This window comes from Leucoraja erinacea, chromosome 13, assembly GCF_028641065.1.
Source record: "Leucoraja erinacea ecotype New England chromosome 13, Leri_hhj_1, whole genome shotgun sequence".
NCBI lineage: Eukaryota > Metazoa > Chordata > Chondrichthyes > Rajiformes > Rajidae > Leucoraja > Leucoraja erinaceus.
The window spans coordinates 49,262,545-49,285,291 of NC_073389.1; the positions used below are offsets into that span (position 1 = coordinate 49,262,545).

A 22,747-nucleotide genomic window follows, 5' to 3' on the forward strand; every position below is an offset into this window, starting at 1 on the left:
ATACTGGATTATCGGTGTTTGGCTAGCACTGAATAAACAAAGCAGCAGATAGGATAGGAGATGTCAAGAGAAGTACCAATTTCTCTACAAATAGCCACAGTGAATTTGTATTCTCGTTACCTCTGTTGCTTTCCCATAATTGTACAAAACGATACATCTACTTCTAGATAAACATTAGTACTGAGCATGTCCACAATTCTACAAAATGCAAGGGAAATTATCAGAAAACCACGAGTAAAGTTTAATAGCACAATAGATAGTTATTATAAAAGATTCCAGATTTTGTTACTGTTGGCATGGTTCTCCTTCCGTTCCCCATCTCCACCTCCTCCCCAGTACCCTGTGTGTATTTCCTTGTTATTTTTCTGAGCCCGCTACCTGTCTCTAGCATAGGATACAATCGGCCTCAGTCCTTCAGTTTGGAGGGAACAAATAATTATGCTTTTCTGAATTGGATCCTATCAAACTTCGACCAGAAATGAACATACAGGCTGGGACAACCCACTTAAAACTCATATGTGAATCGTGTCCACTTGGATAAGGTGCCACATTGGTTTTGTGGGATGGTGGAGTGGCGTTCAGTGTGGGTAAAGTACATGGACATGCTTTGATGACTTGGGTTAATTATCCAGTGTTTGCCAAAAGTTTATTTTCGATTTATAGTAACGTAATTTTTTTAATACTTGATAGATTTATTATTACCTTTGCTTGAAGCCTATTGTCCAACAAGCTACATCCCTAGACTAACTCCTCTCAGTCCTGTTAGTACAGATATATTGAAGTATAAAGTTGGCTCACGCCATGATGGTCAGCTCAGGCCTGACATGGAATCTGAGATTTGGTTTGGTGCACAAATTTTCACCTGGCCTTTTTTCCAATGAAAGATAGTGCTGGAGTAACTCAACAGGCCAGGCAGCATCTCTGGAGGACAAAGATAGGTGACGTTTCGGAACAGAAGAAGGCTCCCGATCCGAACGTCGCCTATCCATGTTCTTCAGAGATACTGTCCGACCCACTGATTTACTCCAGCACTTTGTGCCTTTTTATGTAAACCTGCATCTGCAGTTTCTTATCTCCATCTGGCCTTCCAGTTTTATTTTAAACAACTTTTCAGGCTAATGTGTTTGAGGTGTGTGCTGCACAGTTAACATTTTAATGTGTCTTTTCTTCATACTTAGCAAACCAAGAACAGGCAGCAATATTAGAAGCTCAGAGAAAGGTCTTCAGCAGTCAGGGAGGAACGTGCAGAGGAGAATTAACATCGTAGCTCTGTTGCGAGAAAGACTGAACTTCATTAGATGGTTTAGGTATCATCATCGAGGTGAAATTTATTAATAAGGAAATGTCAGTCCACAAGATTTGATCTTTAACTTCCTGAAAAGCACAAATTTGTGGCACAGGTAGAACTTGTCACCTCATCATGTTGGTGTGGTTACTTAGTCTGAAATTAATCCCGATTATTCTTTCTGTATGGCTTTGAGTTTTGCTATAGTTCAAGTAATCATCCACTTGTCCATGGATTATGGTATCCAGAGCAGATTAAATGCAATTTATCCAGGGTTGCATTGGTCACAACCTTAGTCATTCCTTGCTGCGTTGTATCTGTGTTCAAATTGCTGTCTTTATTTACCAATGCCTCCTTGTGCTCAGGAGCAACCCTGGTCATTCCCTTCCAAGTAAGAATACTTCATCCTTGCAGTTTATCTATGAATATTCCAAAAATTGAGTAACCCCGCCACTAATTTGCTTAAATCTTTGTTATTTTTAAATATTTGGCTGTCGTCCCAAAATGAATTGTAACCTTCATTTTATTAATGTTGGAGGTGAGGTTCTTGTCTGTAATCATTTCATTGTTGATAAGAGTAAACCAGAGGTAATTAGGTTGTTGAGTTAACTTCACATCATGGATGTGAAACTTTGATCAATGTGATTACTCCATACAAGTCAAATTTAATGAAACTAGATTGAACCATTAAAAAATCAAGTATTTAAAAGAGAATATGCAACCTTAAACAGATGTCTGGCGCTTCCTTCCTTGTATGGCACCATTTGCTACGTGGTTTTATTGCAATGAATGAGCCCAACAATTGTGTGTTTTTATTTTGTGTTACCCAGAACAGACTAAATTGAAATGCAATCAAGGGAGTATCATGGTACAGAAACAGCTCTTTCTAATCCAAGAAGGTTTGCACTACTAAATTAAATGGCTATTTTTCTTTTTTGAACAGTACAGCACAGTATCGGGCCCTTCGGCCCACAATGTTTGTGTCAAACATGAACATGATGCCAAATTAAACTGATCTCGTCTGCCTGTACATGATCCATATCCTTCTATTCCATGCACTCTTATGTGCTTTGTTCATTGTTCCTAATTGCCGCCACCTGTAGCAGTGATTTTATTTTTAAATCATGTTGTATACCAATGATTCAAACTTTTAGTTTGACTGCAGAATTCAGCTTGGAAGTGAGTAAAGGTATGCAGAACAGGCAAACAACCAATTATTTCAGCGCCTCAAATGGGAAAAATTGCCAATAAATAGGAAGATCACCTGAAATCATATTTAATATACAGCAAGAGAGCAAATACTAGTTTACTGGAGGACAGTGATGAAGTTAAATATGCAGAGAGGACAAAAAAAATTATACGACAGCAATTAATATTGCATTCTGAATACAATAGAATAGAATGCCTTTTATTGTCATTCAAACAGCTTGGTTTGAACGAAATTGCATTTCTACAGTTTTAACATTACAAAAAACCCAAGACCCACACTTAACATAAGTTACACAAACATCCATCACAGTGAATCTCCAACACCACCGGACTATGATGGAAGGCAAAAGTCTTATCTCTTCCTTTTGTTCTTCTCCCGCGGTCCAGCAGTTCAAATGCAATGTCGAGGCGACTGGGGCTCCCGATGTTAAAACCCCCGGCGGGCGATGGTAAATCCCGCGGCCGAGTCCTTTAAACCCCGCTATTCCAACGGGATAAGTTGCTGTTGCGGGAGCTCTGAAAATCGGTCTCCCAATGTTCCTGTCCACCGGGCCTGCGGCCGAAGCTCCGAAGTCGGGTCGCAGCCGCACGCCACCGCAGCTCCGGTCCCAGCTTCTCCCAGCTCCGGTCAGCGAGCTCCGCAATGGCGAGTCCGCAGGCTCCGCGACTGGAGCCCTCGGGTTGGTTCCGGCCGGAGGCCGCCGCCGGCTCCACGATGTTAGGCTCAACGACACGGAGACCCGACAGGGACAAGATTAAACGGATTCCCCCCCACCCCCCACAAAAACGCAGCTAAAGAATAATAAAAACTAGAATCAAAAACATACATTTAACGAGACAAAAATTAAAAAAAGACAGACAGACTGCAGTTGAGCCGCTGCCGTTGGGCCCCGCCACACTGACCACACATTCTTTGATGGCTCATTCTAAATTGTAAGTGATTTTTATTTCCATTTAAAATGACTGAGCAAGTGTGAATGGATATCCCCTTACTTCATTTTTCTTCCTATGTTTGCAAGTTCTTTTTCTATCATTTTATGAAGACCTCACAAATTTGTAATTTGCTTTAGATCAGCACAGGAGCGTGATAAACTCTGGCAGGATCAAGTTCAAAACGATGAGGAAAAACGGCTAAGAAGCCTCCAACAGGAGGAAAATCGAAGGCGGGAAGAGACGCTTCAAAAGAGAGAACCCGAGGAAAAGAGCAAGCCGGAGATATTAAACAAAATGTTCCAACAACATCTGGAGCCATCAAAGAAACTGTCTCCGAGTGGATGGCAGCCACCAGGTACAGTCTGTCTATTCGAATCCCAAATTTTTAATCAGTTGAGATTGTCGTAGTTTTACTGTATCATTGAAATTTTGACGACGAATGAAAGGATGGGAGTATGGCGTTTACCCGTTTGGTATGGTTGAATAAGTTGATTCATTCTTTATCATTCATTACTTCAGCATTTACAAATTGAGTCCACTGTTTGTGTTTTTCGAGACTTGATTCCCTTTTCCATAACTCCCTGAAAGTGACAGCACAAGTAGAATGGTAAAGAAGGCATATTGTATGCTTGCTGCCTTCTGTCAGGACCTCATTAGATTCAGATTCAAATTCAATTTTAATTGTCATTGTCAGTGTACAGTACAGAGACAACGAAATGCATTTAGCATCTCTCTTGAAGAGCGACATAGCAAACGGTTTGAAAAAAAAAAAAAAATAAGTGTCCGGGGGGGGGGGGGGTGATTGGCAGTCACCGAGGTACGTTGTTGAAGGAAAAATGCAGCTTTGGAGAGGATGCAGAAGAGATTTGCCACAATGCTGCCTGGATTAGAGGGTAGACATAAAATGCTGGAGTAACTCAACGGGACGGGCAGCATCTCTGGAGAGAAGGAATGGGTCGAGACCCTTCTTCATTGTGTCATTAGATCATCCAGATACTGGATTAGAGGGTTTCGGCTACATGGCGAGGTTGGACAAACTTGTCTTCTCTGGAGGGTCAGAGACCTGATAAACGTTTGTATTAAAATAAAATATATGGGAAACGTAGATTGGGTAGGTGATCAGAACCTTGCTCCAAGGTGGAAATGTCAAAAGACAAGGGGGCACAGCATTAAGGTCAGAGGAAGAATGTTTGAAGGAGATGTGCACAAAATCATGAGAGGAAAAGATTTGGTAGATGGACGAAGTTTCTTACCCAGAGAAGGGGAATTGAGTACCAGTGGACATAGGTTCAAGGTGAAGGGGAACAGATTTAATAGGAATTTGAGAGGTAACTTTTTCACACAAAGGGTGGTGGGTGTATGGAACAAGTTGCCAGATGAGGTAGTTGAGGCTGGGACTATCCCAACGTTTAAGAAACAGACAGGTACATGGATAGGACAGGTTTGGAGGGATATGGGCCAAGCGTAGGCAGGTGGGACTAGTATAACTGGGACATGTTGGCTGGTGTGGGCAAGTTGGGCCGAAGGGTCTGTTTCCACACTGTATCACTCCATGAGCAGATACGATAGCGGCGCTAAAGCGGTTTGTAGGCGGGCACAAATTGTAGAGGGATTTGGATCACGTGCAGGCAGAAAGGATTTGTTTAATTTGTGTATGACACAGACACTGTAGCCCTTTGGAACATTGTGCTGTTCTATGCAGTTGTTTGCCAAGTTACAAATCAGTGAGATGGCAGTGTCCCTAAAATTTCCTGGGTGTTTTTTTAAAAAAAAGTGAAGTTTCTTTGCTGGAAACGTCAAAGTCACAGATGCAAATGTTTGTCGTGTTTAACAAAGTAATGAATTTCATGCGGAGTTTGGTCTGACTCGCATTAAGCAAGTTATGAAGAAATGGTATATTTTCAAAGGACTGTATACTCTCAAATTAGAATGGAAAGAAGCCATGGCTAAAATTTGGAATGCAATTTTTGGTAAATTGAATTCCCTCAACTATGTTGTGCACCAGTTTATAACTGTTGTAGTTCTGTCATGGCAACGACAAAATCAATACATTTTGTATATTTGCATGGTGCGCTATTTTACTTGGGGAATTTAGTGAAACCAGCGGCAAAATGATTTTATTTTAATAAAATGACATTGTTTTTCCTTTCATTTTCTCAACAGAAAGGCCTACATCAGTAAATTCGGATCAAGATGGTGTTAAAGTTGTATATTATAAAGCACTGTACCCATTTGAAGCTAGGAGCCATGATGAGCTTACCATTCAACCTGGGAATGTCATAATGGTAAGCATTTTCTGTCTTGTCTTGCTCAAAAGCTTATGGTTTAAGGTACTTTCCGGATGAGAAACAGGGATGAATTATCCAGCTTTGAAATTTGAATGCTAACTTTCGCTTTTTTTAAATGTTTTTGTTGTTGGTTTAAGTGTGTGAATGAGACAGGAGAGTTGAACGTATTCTTTAAATCTTTGTTTTGCGCTGACTGTGCGATGCACAATGCTCTGCATTTGTCTGGATGGCACTACAGACATCTTCATGTAATTTTTATAGCAGTCAGAATGCCAGTGCTAATTATCTACAGACTCATTCATTTTCCATCACAGCATCAAGGGAATTTAATTTATGTTGAGCATTTGAGATATTCTGGTGGAAATACTTAATTTCACATAAAACATCTGTATTGCTGAAAAACCTCCCCCCCCCCTGTTTCATCGAAAAACCTTGTCTTATTTTGTGCATCTACAGATTTATTGTGCTGTCAGATTGTATCAGAGGGCACTTAAGCTTCAATTGCATCAAAACCAATGGTAACTGCAGAGATTGCTTTCACCCTGCAGGTTCGACAGTCCACCACCTTTTCTAACTGATATCAAGAGCTATTAAATGCTTCCCTAGCAAGTAATAAAACATGGAACAGAAAGTGGCCTTCAGCCCACGATGTGCAGAATACGATACCAAGTTAAACCAATCTCCTCTTCCTGAACATGATCTATATCCCTCTGTTGCCTGCATGTCCATGTGCCTATCTAATAGCCTCTCAAACTCCATTATAATAGGTGCCTCCACCGCCCCTGACAGTGTGTTCAGGATACCTCTGACCCCCCCTGGGAACCCAATCCAAGTTTCTCCAACCAGAATTGCCTAGACTGACCCTTTCCTGTGAATTATTTTTATTTGAAAAAGCGTTGCTATAATTACTTGGATCCCTATATGTTACAAAATTCTGTATTAATTGAATGGAAGTTCAAGATTCATTTAAGATGCCTAATGTTTGCATGGCATAATAAATATTTAATATTTAGAAATCTTGAACAATAATTAATGTTGCAAAATAAACAAATGCAAAAATATAATATTAGGTAATCCATTTTGATCCTTGGTAAAGGTTGCTTTGGATTTCCAACAATGAGTTGACAATGTTTGAATTCGCTATTTGAAGATCTATTAAATAGATTGCAACACATATGTTTGTTTCTATCTTCATTGTAGTAGTCATAGCACATGTAGATTTAAAAAAACCCAGTAAGTTCTTTGTTTGCTGTGATTGTTTGATCATTACATCATAGCTCTTCAGTAAATAGTGATATCTCTGTATTATAAATAATGGAATTTTAAACTGAAATGTAATCAAAGTATACAGGTTTTGCCTTAAATCATTCACAGTTCAGACTATTCATTTTAAAAATAAATAAATTTGTGTATTGACCCAAATTTAGATTTCAAAACATGCTGGGTTGTAATGATGCTATTTCTCAGCTGTGGAAAATGTTGTAGTAAAGCTTGGTTGCTCTTTTCTTTTCAGTATGTCCCTCACTGCAATGCAGCCAAATAAATGAAACTTTAAATGTAGTCATTGTTAGAATTGTTGGAAACCAGGTTGCTGTGAAAATGACAATATAATCACGACCACTTCCTTGTGATTTTGGTTATGGGATAAGTATTGACCAGAATACTTTGGACTGCTGAACAGTCCTCTCAAGAGCTTAGAATGAAGTCATGGTCTCCCAACATACCTCATTGCTGCCCCTACACTTTTTTTTGTCTGCACTTTCTGCAGCATTATATTTTGCACTCTGTTTTAATTTTCTTTTTGCGCTACCTGTTGTACGTGTGTATGACTAGATTATATGACTGGATAGCACCTCAAACCGTGCCTCGTATTCTGCCTAGGTAGCTTATAACCTAACAGTATGAAGATGTAATTCTCTAATTTAAGGTAACTAACCTACAAAGAACCCTTTTTGTTTCCTCCCCTCCCGACTTAGATGAAGCCATTGTTCCTTCTTTTACCCCCCCCCCCCCTCCTTTTCTACTATTCCTACTATTCCTCCCTCTGGCTTCATAAATTGCTTCTCTGTTATCACATTTCACACCTTTTTGTCTTTTAATCTCTGGCCTATGCCCAACTATCTGCCTATCAACCCTTCCCTTTTACCTGCATCCACCTATCACATGAGGTTTTGTCCTGCCGTTCCACACTTCTAGTTTTCTCCCTCTCTCCCACCCCACCACAATCAGTCTGAAGAAGGGATCTGACCTGAAACTTCACCAATCTAAGCTCTCTAGAGATGCTGTCGGACCCACTCCAGCACTTTGTTGTTTTTTGTAGACCAGCATCTGCAGTTCCTTCTCAAGCTTTTCACGGTATCTCGATGCTTATTGGTGTTGGCTTATTGCCATGTGTGGAGTGTCAGGCTGGAAATTTGTACGGAGCTTTGAACTCTGAGCCCACTGTCTACAGGCAAGAGTGCAATGAACTGTCCTTCAACTGGCACTATATTAGATTAAAAAAACTTGTTGACAGTCATTTTCACCCATCCTGTCATCCAAATTCATGTAAATGGGAATTTAAAAAACATTCTGCCAGCATTTTGTGCATTCATTTTAGTTAATTAAAGAAAGCATTTTGAAATCCTTATTTTTTAATTTTTTTTATATACTAATGAAATTTGTAACCTTTATTTTACTTTCCTTTTTCATCTTTTGCTTTCCTGTTGGAGGTTAAAGGGGAATGGGTAAGTCAACAACAGCATTTTTGGTCCTACGTTTCCATTTGTTTTGTATACTTGCGTATTTTTCCATTATAGTTTGTGAAAGAAAATCTCAAAGAACCTGACCGCAACACATTTTAAGGTTTAGGGCAGCTCAAGGCAGTGTTCAGCCCCCTGCTCTAATATATACCCACGACTGTGTACCTGGACAGAGTTTCAACTCCATCTTTAAATTTTCCAACGACACCACCGTTGTGGATAATGATGAGTCGGAGTATAGGAGGGAGATCGGTCATCTGATTGAATGGTGCCAGAGCACATCATCCTTGCTCTTGACGTCGGTAAAACCAAGGAACTGATTGTTGATTTTGGAAGAGGAAGGCCAAGGATCCACAAAAACCATGTCTTCATCAACGGGTCGGTGGCGACGATGGTCAAACCTTCAACATCCTGGGTGTGTGCATTTCTCTAAAGGTCCCCGTCCTGGGCCCAGCACATTGATGCAAATGTAAAGAAAGCCCATCGGCTCCTCTACTTCGTTAGAAGATTGAGGAGATTTGGTATGTCAACGAATACTCCAACTTCTACCGCTATACGGTGGAGAGAATATTGACTGGTTGCATCATGACCTAGTTTGACAACTCAGGTGCCCAAGAATGAAGGAGATTACAAAAAGTGGTGAACACTGCCCAGTCCATTAAGGGTACTGATCTCCCCACCATCAAAGGAATCCACAGGAGGTGCTGTCTCAAACAGACAGCCAGCATCATCAAGGACCCACACCACCCGTTCATGCTATCAATTCATTCCCACATCAGGAAAAAAACTAACATCCAGAAGGAACAGCTTCTTCCCAACAACCATCCGGCTATTGAGCACTATGAACCCCAACTAAACTACAAACTGCCTTGGTTGCTTCAGGGACTTTTTTTTTGTTTGTTTACTTTTATTATCTATTGAGCACTGTGTTTCCAAACCTGTTGTGCTGCTGCAAGTAAGAATATAATTTTTCCATTTGGGTACATATGATAATAAAGCACTTGCCTTTTCTCTTGACTCTTCCTGGTATTATGCAATCAAAATTTGAAATTCTATCCTTTTCTGTGAAATTACAAATCTGTGACCTTCAGTATGTAATGCACACAGTATTTGTTGCTTTCTATTCATCCAAAAATACCGTTTTGTTGCGTGATGTGAATGTCAGAATCAAAAGATGCAAGAATGTTTCCATGTCGGCAAGTATATAGAAATAATCAATGGCACACATCTAAGATAGAAAGTTCAATTATTTTGTTCAAGCAGGAAATAATATGCAGTATTTCAACTGTCAACGTTACACCACCATTTGGACATTGAAGGAAAGGGTGAAAAGTTAGGTTTGTTTTTAAAGTATAGTATTGAAATGGGCCATTCACCCCACCAAGTCCATGCTGACCATTGCTCATCCGCTCGCACTAGTTTAGTTTAGAGATACAACATGGTGAGTTACAGAAAAGGAATAGGTGACGTTTTAGCACCTATTCCTTTCCTCCAGAGATGTTGCCTGACCTGCTGAGTTACTCCAGCATTTTGTCTATCTTTGGTATATACCAGCATCTGTAATTCCTTCCTACACATTGTGAGTGACAGATACGATGATAGAAGACCTTCATTTCTGCACCATATCTTTTTAATTAACTGACTTTAAGCTAAACGTTGCACTGCATTGGAGAAAAAAATAAACCATTTTATGAAAATGTATATTTGTACATTTATTCCTGCAGCCAGTAATGAATAGGTTGGAGTTAAACCAACATCTGCAGTTCCTTCGTACACATTATTGTCGCTGGAAGCTTCAGCCTTTGGGGGAATGTTAATTAACCATGTTCAAGAAAGTTAAATGTGGTGGGAATCAAAGATCCTATAGCGGATCTTTGGTGGAAATCGTGAATGTTTGAAATCTATCTGTCCTTGCTTGTTATGTACCTTTCAAAATCAGAGGCTTCTTTTATCACCCCTGCACTCTCAAATAACTCCTCCTGCCATGGATAGTTTACAAATTTTACGATTTGTAAAATGCTGCAACTTTGGCTCATAACATTTTTCGATCATTCCATGTTCAGCCTTTCACTAATTGGTACATTTGTTGACTATTTGTGAGTAAATGACAATTTGAAGATTCCTTATTTAAATCAATGCTGTTGCAGAATGCCGTCTGCTTTTAATTGGCCAACAATTATATACCTCTGCCTGTTTGCATCGATTCCAGCTGGAATGTTTTTACTGCAGTAAAACATACACTAATTGCATTGCAAAAGCAGTGAAACAAGTCCCTTTGTTTTTGGTATTCTGAACATTTTTAGTTTTGGATAATAGTCTATTTTTCATCAGAAAGATAAAACATTGTGAATAGACTGAATCTGGGATTAAGTTTTGGAGGCTGGCTTTTTTTTTTTGCAAATTTAATAATTATATGCAGGAAGTTCCTTTCGAGACACAATTGAATGTTCTTAATTTGCTTTGTGTTAGGTGGACGAAAGCCAGACTGGTGAACCCGGGTGGCTTGGAGGTGAACTGAAGGGAAAAACTGGATGGTTTCCTGCAAATTATGCAGAGAAAATTCTGGAGAGTGAACTGCCGCCCACTTTACAACCAGGAACACGACTTACTGCAAAGATTGCTCCTCACACAGTGACTGCTGGTGTTGCACAGCCCATGCCCGAGACCACCACATCCTCCAATTGGGCAGATTTTAGCTCCACGTAAGTGGCAGTGTATTTATTTATAGAGCGAGGTCACATCCCAGGCAACTAGTTATAATTACACTAAATATATATCTGTAATATAATTGAAAGTGAATCTGTGATTAAATGCAAACTGAATAATAGTTTGATGTCAAAATAATTTTTCAGCTGGCACTTTTTTGTTAAAAGCTTAAAACATTGTGCTGAAATCTACAACAAAGTGCAGTGGTCAAGAGCTCTGATGTAGCATGCTACCATCTCTGAATTTGTGGAAATGCCGTATTTCTGATAGGTTGGATTACAACAGACACTGAAAAACTTGTAAATATTTCCCTATTGAACCAAAATGTTAATGATATTAAGATGCTGTTCTCATTTTAGACGTGCTGAAATTAAAATGGCTTTCTTTTTTCAAGCTGCAGTCTGAGCTATATATTCATTCAAGCGTATGTACACATAGTGGCCATATTTAACATTGAGTTCAGTGCAATGATAATTTGTCGTGGGCTAATACATTTCATAGACATAGTGTGGATGTGGAGAGGATGTTTCCAGTTGTGGGAAAGTCTCAGATTAGTAGGAGGAAGGGCATCTAAGTTTACGGGCAGAAGGCAAGAGAATGGGGTTGATCGAGAAAAATAGAACAGCCATGATCGATTGGTGGGGCAGACGCGATGGGTGAAATGGCCCAATGTGTCGGTGATCTTATGATTTCTGATATGGGAAATGTACCTCCTTTAATATCTGTCATAATATTTTTGGATTGCGAATATAGTTTGCTTGTAATTGTAAATGCTGAGGTTCCAGTAGTGAAATGCCAAGGAGAGATTATGTTATATTCCTGTTGATTGGGGTTGATGAAAGGATTTGAGTGGGATTTCAAAATTGCTGAGGCTAATCAATAATTTTCTCTGTATTTTTACTGCTGGAGAGCTGAGAATAAAGGTGCTTAGTCTTGTTTAAATAAACAAACGGTTCAGTTAGGAAATGCTTCTACACCAATAGAAGTTGGGTCATTTAATTTTTGTGAGTGAGATTGTTAACCAAAGAGGTTAATGAATAATGAGAAAAGACGACACAGATCAGACTTCATCTTGATAATCAATGGAGAGGCTAAATGGTCTGCTGTGTCCTGTATAGGTCAGGAACAGAACCGTTCAACATTTCTTTGGCTTTTTAAAAAAATTTACATTCCTCTGCAAAATAGACCTGCATTTAACTTTTTAATTTTGCTACAAAAGAGATTCATGGGGATAAAAAAAACCACGTATGACGGTAAAGTAATATTTTCTGTCAGAGTAACCCACATTGATTCTTGCCAAGGATTAAAGCTGTGAGTGAGGCAACAGAAGTCTGGAGAGTTGCTAATAAATATTGTTTCAGTTTAGTTTATTGTAACGTGTACTGGGACATAGTGAAAAACCTTTGTTGCCTGCTATCCAGTCAGCAGAAAGACAATGCGTGATTACAATCAAATCATTTACAATACTGTACTTGTACCTATACTTAAGGGCTGCAAGTACATACTCAAGCCCCTGTCTCACTGTACGAGGTAATTCACGAGTTCTCCCGCGTTTCTCCTTGATTCGAACTCGGAGAATGCCCGTAGTGGGTCCGTAGGAGTTCATGGATGTCACTTAGTGGCTCTTAATGCTCGGTAAGTTCTCGGGACATCCGATAAACTCGTGAAGTTTTTTCATCCCTGTAAACAATGTCCACAAGTAAAAAAATACTTGTGATGAAAAAAATTGTTACTTCTTACTCGCACTAGCCGCTAAGAGACATCCACGAATTCCTACGGACCCGCTACGGACATGCTCCGAGTTCGAATCGGGAAAACTCGGGAGAACTCGCGAATTACCTCGTACAGTGGGACAGGGGCTTAAGCGGACTATAGGCTGGTGACCTTAAAGTTAGTGGACGGAAAGTTAATCAAGGGGATTTTGAGGAACTGGATATACCAACAGTTGGAAAGGCGATCATTGGTAAGCTGCTAAACTGCCTCACCAATTTGATTTTAAAAAAAGGGACACAACGTATTAGAATAACTTAGCGAGTCAGGCAGCATCTCTGGAGAACATGGATAGATGACATTCTGGGCAGGGTTCTGACTTGAGGACGTCACCTATCAAAGATGTTACCTGACCCACTAAGTTACTCCTCCACTTTGTCCTTTTTGTAAATCAGCATCTGAAGTTCTTTAGTTTCTACCCGGAAAGGTGTGGATGTGGAGAGGATGTTTCCAGTAGTGGGAGAGTGTGGGATTGGTGAAGGTGTCAAAGGTTATGGAGACAAGGCAGGAGAATGGGGTTGTGTTTCAACCTGTAAAAAGATTGAATAACAAAGCTGCTGTTAAATTTGTGTACTTCCTTTTGTTCAGTTGGCCCACTACAGCCACTGAGAAACCGGAGAACGACAACTGGGATGCTTGGGCAGCACAGCCTTCACTCACTGTTCCTAGTGCTGGTCAGCCACGTCAGAGATCGGCATTCACCCCCGCTACTGTGTCTGGATCATCTCCATCGCCTGTGTTAGGCCAGGTGGGTAATAAATGCAACTGTTAACTTGAAGACAGACCCACAAAATGCTGGAGTTAATCAGTTACCTGTAAGCTTGAGTCAGGCAGCATCTTGGAGAACATGGATAGGTGATTTTTCAGTGTTTAAGAAGGAACTGCAGATGCTGGAGAATCGAAGGTACATAAAAAAGCTGGAGAAACTCAGCGGGTGCAGCAGCATCTATGGAGCGAAGGAAATAGGCAACGTTTCGGGCCGAAACGTTGCCTTTTTCCTTCGCTCCATAGATGCTGCTGCACCTGCTGAGTCGTAGGTTTACTTAGATTTTCAGGTTGGGGGGGAATGGGGGGGTGCAGAAAGAAAGCTTGATAGGACAGAGCATGGCAAGTGTAGGTGGACTTAAATGATAGGCAGATGGTTGGACAAATGCCAGAGATACGCACGCACGCACACACTCACGGATTAGGGAGCTGAAAATTGTGTACTTAGAGGATTGACGAGGTGCGGATTATTTAGGCATGCAGGGAGGGGATAGATAGGTGCGCGGTCAATCAGGGCTCAAGGGGGGAGGACGGAGCGGGTTCATGGGGGAGATAATTGAGGGGATTGTTCCCTCCCTTTCTCGCCCAGGGCACTTCTCCCTCCCCTGAGCCCTGGCTGACCTTGCATCTTAACATAGTTTGGTGGGGGTTTGTTTTGTGTATTATCACTCTTGATTTACCCTGCATGTTGGGCTGAAATTCATCCCAGGGGCAAGTGGTGTTATGGGCGACTGGACTATAAATTGACCGTGTATAATTTGATTTCAGTTCATTGCTATTTTGTTCTTTATTAAGAACTGAAAGCAAAGCTAAGGTGAATGAACATTTGATGAAATGCTCAGCAGGTTAGGCACGACAGAAGGATTATTACTTGGGTTCCAAATAAGATGTCTCCTTTAAGGCAAAATTTCAAACGGGGAAAAAAACACCTAGATATAGGAACCAGAGGAAGTTGGAGGTAGTATTAGATCAAAGAGAAAGATGGATGATGCTGCAAAAATGGAGTAAGCCTCAGGATTGGGGAAATTTCCAAATTAGGTGAGGAATGCCAAGAAGATCATACTGCAAAGGAAATTGGAATAAGTAGTCAAAGAGGATATCCAATACCAAACTAAGAGCGAGTGTAGATATTCAAAAGGAACAATATTATCATTATGTAATAATTATAATAAAGATATTTAATTATATTAAAATAAATATATAAATTAACATGTTCCTTTTCATCATGAATGGGAGGAATTAAATTTAGTAACGATACAGCAAAGAAAGTCAACTTGATGATCATAGAAATTATCATTGCTTTAAAAAAGTTATTGGAGAACTAAGAGACCGGAAGGAAATAAATCCTGAGTACCTAATGACCCCCATTGTGTGGGGTTAAAGCAGGTGATGGATACACTGAAAGGTATCTTCCAAAATTCCAGTCACCAGCAGTTATCACAACATGGATGGCAGCAGTTGTGACCCCATTACTTAACGATTACTTTACTTTACTTTACTTAATCTTTCTAAATGGTTACGACATACGCTCATCTAATTTAAAACATTACATAGATTATACTATTCAAAAACTAAATTAAATAAAATCTTCCCTAATGTTTCACCAATCTGTGATAAATGCCTATGTCAAGAAGCTACCATAGCGCACTCTTTTGTTTTTTGTACAAAAATCCAAAAATTCTGGTATGAAATATTTGATATTTTTTCAAAATTGATTAAAATAAAACTGGTACCAAAACCAGAATGGATTATCTTCGGAATATCGGAAGGTAACCCTGAATTAAACGTGTTTCAGAAGAATTTATTTAACTACGGGCTAATAATGGGAAAAAAGCTTATACTTAAATTCTGGAAAAATGCGCCGACACCAACAATAAAAATGTGGATATCAAATATGTTTGAAACATTACATCTGGAAGAGATGAGATTCCTCCTAGCAGGTAAAGCAGACCAATTCCAAAAGACGTGGTCTATGTTTCTGGACCTATTACAAGTATGAGGTGCAATAGTAATCTAAAAAAAACAAATATATAAATAAGCGGAATCAGGACCTGGTAACGGGAGGTAAAATAACAAAAACAGACTTGATTGGTAGTCCCCTTTCTGCGGAGTTTAATGTTATAATAGAGCGATTGTTTCTATTTTCTCTTTCTTTCTTTTCTAGGGTCTATTTTCTCACTTTACTTCCTTCTCTAACTTCTTTCCTAAGGGGCTTTCCTTTCCCTACACTCTTGCACTGCACGACTCTCTTGCACTTTCTTTACTTTCCTTACTTCTACCTTTTTCTTAAAGCTCAAAAAAAAATGAAGCGGTACAAAAAATGTATTAAGATATATGTGTTGTGTAGTATTGTAATTTACCGTACTTCTAATAAAAAAAAAATAAAAAAATAAAATAAAAAAATCTTTCTAAATGGTGTCCGACTAGGAAAAGGGGAGATGCAGCGAGACGTGGGTGCCATGGTACACCAGTCATTGAAAGTAGGCATGCAGGTGCAGCAGGCAGTGAAGAAAGCGAATGGTATGTTAGCTTTCATAGAAAAAGGATTTGAGTATAGGAGCAGGGAGGTTCAACTGCAGTTGTACAGGGTCTTGGTGAGACCACACCTGGAGTATTGCGTACAGTTTTGGTCTCCAAATCTGAGGAAGGACATTATTGCCATAGAGGGAGTGCAGAGAAGGTTCACCAGACTGATTCCTGGGATGTCAGGACTGTCTTATGAAGAAAGACTGGATAGACTTGGTTTATAATCTCTAGAATTTAGGAGATTGAGAGGGGATCTTATAGAAACTTACAAAATTCTTAAGGGGTTGGACAGGCTAGATGCAGGAAGATTGCTCCCGATGTTGGGGAAGTCCAGGACGAGGGGTCACAGCTTAAGGATAAGGGGGAAATCCTTTAAAACCGAGATGAGAACTTTTTTCACACAGAGAGTGGTGAATCTCTGGAACTCTCTGCCACAGAGGGTAATCGAGGCCAGTTCATTGGCTATATTTAAGAGGGAGTTAGATGTGGCCCTTGTGGCTAAAGGGATCAGAGGGTATGGAGAGAAGGCAGGTACGGGATACTGAGTTGGATGATCAGCCATGATCATATTGAATGATCTGTATGAAGAAATTGGCCCTCTGGTCTCCCCTAAATCTCACCTTAAACCTGTGCCCCCTGGTTGTGGATTCCAGCTCTTGGGAGGGTAGGCGGAACGACTGTTTGTTCACCTTATCTATGCCACTCATGGTTTTGTATGATCTGATTCTGCCTGGAAACACGAGTGTTGACCATGAAGTTACCCCACAGTCTCCTATACTCCAGAGAGAAAACAATGTCCCAGCCCTTCTCCTTTATAATTCAAGACCCGGTATCCTGAGTGATGGTTCTATTCTGAACTCTTTCCATCCTAATGACATTATTTATTTGGCAGGGGGAGAAGGTTGAAGGGCTTCAAGCCCAAGCTTTATATCCTTGGAGGGCAAAGAAGGACAATCATCTCAACTTCAACAAAAATGACATAATCACTGTTCTAGAACAACAGGATATGTGGTGGTTTGGAGAAGTTCATGGACAAAAGGGCTGGTTCCCCAAGTCCTACGTGAAACTCATTTCGGGACCCGTGAGGAAATCTATCAGGTATGTTTTGTTTTTAAACACTTCCATTGACAAGTTTATTTTGCTACCTTGGCCCCTCACCAGACTGATTCCTGGGAGGTCAGGACTTTCATATGAAGAAAGACTGGATAGACTTGGCTTGTACTCGCTAGAGTTTAGAAGATTGACGGGGGATATTATAGAAACCTACAAAATACTTAAGGGGTTGGTCAGGCTAGATGCAGGAAGATTATTCTCGATGTTGGGGAAGTCCAGAACCAGGGGTCACAGTTTAAGGATAAGGGGGAAGTCTTTTAGGACCGAGATGAGAAAATCATTTTTACACAGAGTGGTGAATCTCTGGAATTCTCTGCCACAATAGGTAGTTGAGGCCAGTTCATTGACTATATTTAAGAGGGAGTTAGATGTGGGCCTTGTGGCTAAAGGGATCAGGGGGTATGGAGAGAAGGCAGGTACAGGATACTGAGTTGGATGATCAGCCACGATCATATTGAATGGCGGTGCAGGCTCGAAGGGCCGAATGGCCTACTCCTGCACCTATTTTCTATGTTTCTTTGAGTTCGACATTGACGTGTTCGACACTGCACCAATATTTCCTCTTCCCCAAAGCACTTCAGCACTTTGCGTCATTTTTTTGTCAACCAGTAACTGAAGTTCCTAATTTTTTCTTCGTGTTCACTTGAACGGATTACTATTAATTAGTAATGACGTTGTGAACACAACTGAAAGCAAACAGCAAAAAAAAATGTGCCTGAATACCCTGAGAATTTGATGGTGCTTGGAACGTGAATATTTTCAAATAGTGCTCAGTGTACAGAGATGCTTGTCCTCCAGTTTGCATGAGGAGGATATGGGTAACGTTGGATTTGCCCATCCTAAAAGAAAGCAAATGTTTTGCTTGAAATCAAAATTCAATTTGTGTTGGATTTCTAAATGTTGGATGATTCCTTGAGAAAACTGGAATGTCACTTGAATAATAGGGGGAATTCTAGACTGGTATTAAACAAATTATTATTTTTATACATCTGTGTGTGTTCTGGAAATGTCAAAATGGCACCTATGATTATTTCTTAACATGGACTGGTAGGATTAGAACTTGTGGTTGACCTGAACAAACAATGCCCATCTGGTCTTGCTCAAGAGCAGGTGTTGAGGGTTTTGTATTTCACTTCAGGGAAGGGAAATTACAGAAATACAGATGAGTTTGTTAACAGCAGCTTGAGAGCAGCCTGCCCAGCTTTCCGAACAAGATTACTGTGGCTATAAATCTCCAAAGGAGAAGGCAATTTGCACATGGGAAATGTGTACAAGAGAAGAGCGAATAGAAGTATTTCTAATTATTAAAAATGTACTTAGATTTTGTCATTTTTTATTATTAGTCAATTTTGTATTTTACGGCTTTTTTAAAACTTGTAGAAAATATTTAGTTATTAAAGTGAACATTCTGATTCAGTAGTGTTCTAGAGACTCGGGATCAGTTCCTGTGGATTGGAGGGTAGCTAATGTTATCCCACTTTTTCAGAAAGGCGGGAGAGAGAAAACAAGGAATTATAGACCAGTTAGCCTGACATCGGTGGTGGGGAAGATGCCGTAGTCAATTATAAAATATGAGATAGCCAAACATTTGGATAGCAGTAACAGGATCGGTCCGAGTCAGCATGAATTTACGAAGGGGATATCATGCTTGACTAATCTTTTGGAGTTTTTTGAAGATGAAACTAGGAAAATGGACAATGGAGAGTCAGTGGATGTAGTGTACCTGGACTTTCAGAAAGCATTTAGTAAGGTCCCACGTAGGAGATTAGTGTGCAAAATTAGGGCACATGGTATTGGGGGTAGAGTGCTGACATGGATAGAGAAGTGGTTGGCAGACAGGAAACAAAGAGTAGGGATTAACGGGTCCCTTTCAGAATGGCAGGCAGTGACTAGTGGGGTACCGCAAGGCTCGGTGCTGGGACCGCAGCTATTTACAATGTACATCAATGATTTGGATGAAGGGATTCAAAGTAACATTAGCAAATTTGCCGATGAGACAAAGCTGGGTGGCAGTGTGAACTGTGAGGAGGATGCTATGAGAGTGCAGGGTGACTTGGACAGGTTGGGGGAGTGGGATGGCAGATGAAGTTTAATGCGGATAAATGTGAGGTTATCCATTTTGGTAGCAAAAACATGAAGGCAGATTATTATCTAAATGGCGTCAAGTTGGGAAAAGGGAAAGTCCAACGGGATCTGGGGGTCCTTGTTCATCAGTCTATGAAAGTAAGCAGCAGGCAATGAAGAAAGCGAATGGCAAATTGGCCTTTATAACAAGAGGAATCGAATATGGGAGCAAAGAGGTCCTTCTGCAGTTATAGAGAGCCCTAGTGAGACCACACCTGGAGTATTGTGTGCAGTTTTGCTCCCCTAATTTGAGGAAGAACATTGAGGGAGTGCAGTGTAGGTTTAAAAGTTTAATTCCCGGGATGGCAGGACTGTCATATGCTGACAGAATGGAGCAGCTGGGCTTGTACACTCTGGAGTTTAGAAGGATGAGAGGGTATCTCATTGAAACATTTAAGATTGTTAAGGGTTTGGACACGCTAGAGGCAGGAAACATGTTCCCGATGTTGGTGGAGTCCAAAACCAGGGGCCACAGTTTAAGAATAAGGAGTAAGACATTTAGAACGGAGACGAGAAAACACTTTTTTTCTCACAGAGAGTGGTGAGTTTGTGGAATTCTCTGCCTCAGATGGTGGTGGAGGCAGGTCTCTGGATGCTTTCAAGAGAGAGCTAGATAGGGCTCTTAAAAATAGCGGAGTCAGGGGATATGGGGAGAAGGCAGGAACGGGGTACTGATTGGGGATGATCAGCCATGATCACATTGAATGGCGGTGCTGGCTCGAAGGGCCGAATGGCCTACTCCTGCACCTATTGTCTATTGTCCATTATGTTAACAATACGTTGCAGAGAATTGTGGACGCAGCCCAGACCATCACACAAACCAACCTCCCTTCAATTGTATTCATTTGCAGCTCACACTGCCTTGGCAAGGCTACCAGCACAATCAAGGATGAGTCTTACTCGTGTCCCTCCCTCTTCTGCCCTATCCCATCAGGCAAATGATATATAAGTGTGAAAACACACACCCAGCTTCGTTGACCGGTTTCCCCAGCTGTTATCAGACAACAGAACGGGATATCAACTAGAGAGCAGTCCTGAGCTACTATCGACATTATTGGAAACCCTCGGACATTCTGTAATCGGACTTTACTAGACTTTATCTTGCTCTAAATATTATTCCCTTTATTCTCTACCTGTACCCGTGGCTGTGCGTGTGGATGGCTCGATTGTAATCATGTATTGTCTTTCTGCTGACTGGTTAGCACGTAACAAAAGCTTTTCACTGCACCTCCACATGACAATAAACGCAACTAAGTGACTTTATGCTACTGGTCACATCTAGATTAAGTCTTTGCTAAATTGTAAAGCAAAAGTTGATTGGGCACCTGAAGACGTGGGTTGATAGTCTAATTGGCCACTGTAAAACTGTGATAAAATCCGAGGGGAATATGGAGAGAATCAATGAGATTATTGTAGGATTAAATGTAATGTATGCATGGTCCGCGTGGATTTGGTGGGAAGAATTATTGACACTCTGACTGTTTAAACCATTTTTGTATGAAAGTTGTGAACTCCAAATGAAGTGCTACAATTTAAGGGCACTGCAGCTTCAGAATGAAGCCCAAACAAAGATGATGTGGAAAATATACTACTAAGATTAGTTTTTTTTATCCTCAGTGTGGATTCTGCTGCAGAAAGCCCACCCAGCTTGAAGAGAGTGGCTACCCCCCCATCAAAAGTGATTGCTTCACAGGGAGATGGTAAGTATATGGAGTTTAAAGTCTGAATGGTACAGTTTAACTACAGTTTCAGTTTGCAGACCCCCTAGTGATGAGATGAGACTAAAGTAAGTAATTGCTGGAACCTATGCTTGCCTCTTATAAATTAAATGTTTGAATTAAACGCAGGTTTTAAGGGGTTTGTAATTTCAAAAAAATTATTTGCATAAATATAGAAGGTTTTTCTGGAAATGCCAAAATAGTGCCCATGATTATTTCCTTAATTTCACATTAATATTAAAAACCTGTATTCAAACATTCTTCCAGAAGGGTTTCGGCCCGAAACGTTGCCTATTTCCTTCGCTCCATAGATGCTGCTGCACCCGCTGAGTTTCTCCAGCTTTTCTGTGTAACCTTCGATTCTCCAGCATCTGCAGTTCCCTCTTTAACACTTGTACACTCTACTGCGTTATCTCTTCAAGATATGCCTACCTTGAAGAAGTTCTCCTCTTCTGAAGGGTTTCGGCCCGAAACGTTGCCTATTTCCTTCGCTCCATAGATGCTGCTGCACCCGCTGAGTTTCTCCAGCTTTTCTGTGTAACCTTCAAACATTCTCCGGTTTTCAAGCAACTTTATAAGATCGGAACTGATCAAAATATTCTGTTCCATGTTGGGTTAATACAAAGCAGAGCCTTTATAACTTTATTGTCATGACCTTTATTATCAAATAAGTAACTGCTATGATGTTCAAACTTAAAAGATCGTGTTTTACGTAACCAGTTGCTGACTGGATTGTCCAATAGAAATATCATGTACAAGACTTTTTTAATTTGCTTGTGGAAGTTAAGCAAAATGTTAAGCTGATGTGCCATTGATTTTAAAACTAGAATAGTAACTAGACCAAGAACTATCCTACATTTGATTTGGAACAACTTGGGTCATGGTTTTTCTGTGATCTTTTCCTCTTTGCGAAGACAGACAGAAACTCACAAAGTTTGTTTCCAACACTGTTTTTAATTTAAATATTGTGGAAAGTAATTAAGTAACCACAATTCAGACCTAAATAATACACCATAGAAATTGATCGAGGTTGTGTGAAATGGTTACCATCTGAGAAACAGTTTGTGTTTATTCTAGTGCAATTTAACATGCAGACTCCATTACACAGTATTCTTTTTAATGTCTGTTTTATTCCCTCCTTATAGGCTTAATTTAAGATGTAAATGGTCTTCTCAAATTCAAAATCCTATTTTGCACTAACATTTAAATGGCTAAATCCTTAATACTTCCATAAGCATCTGCTCAAAGTGAGTTTAGGAACCATTTAAAAAAATGGATTTAATAATTTGAAGGAAATTAAGCATGACAGTCTAAAAATACAAAGGTCTGCAGTTCCAAAGCACTGCCTTTACAACATTATATTTATACTGTGTTTATTCATTATGCATTAGTTATTTAACACTTAGCACTTTTATGTCAAATTACTTTTATCAGACTTCATTTAATTTCTATTACTGCCGCTCAGTGTAGTATATTTAGCCTATTGTGTCGATCTGTTTATTTAAAGCTGCTTTTTTGTTTATTTGCCTCATTTAATTTTAATTATCTTGTTTAATCTATTATATGTTG

At 40.0% G+C, this 22,747-nt stretch overlaps 1 protein-coding gene across 1 annotated transcript in view; it reads left to right on the forward strand.

Moving 5' to 3' along the window:
* Positions 1-22,747, forward strand: part of itsn1 (intersectin 1 (SH3 domain protein)) — a 171,800-nt gene that overhangs the window by 88,198 nt on the left and 60,855 nt on the right. Inside the window, 6 exon segments of the mRNA XM_055645202.1 lie at positions 3,565-3,782; positions 5,591-5,712; positions 10,926-11,158; positions 13,521-13,680; positions 17,116-17,321; positions 21,078-21,160. Of these exon segments, the coding sequence (XP_055501177.1) occupies positions 3,565-3,782; positions 5,591-5,712; positions 10,926-11,158; positions 13,521-13,680; positions 17,116-17,321; positions 21,078-21,160 (1,022 nt within the window).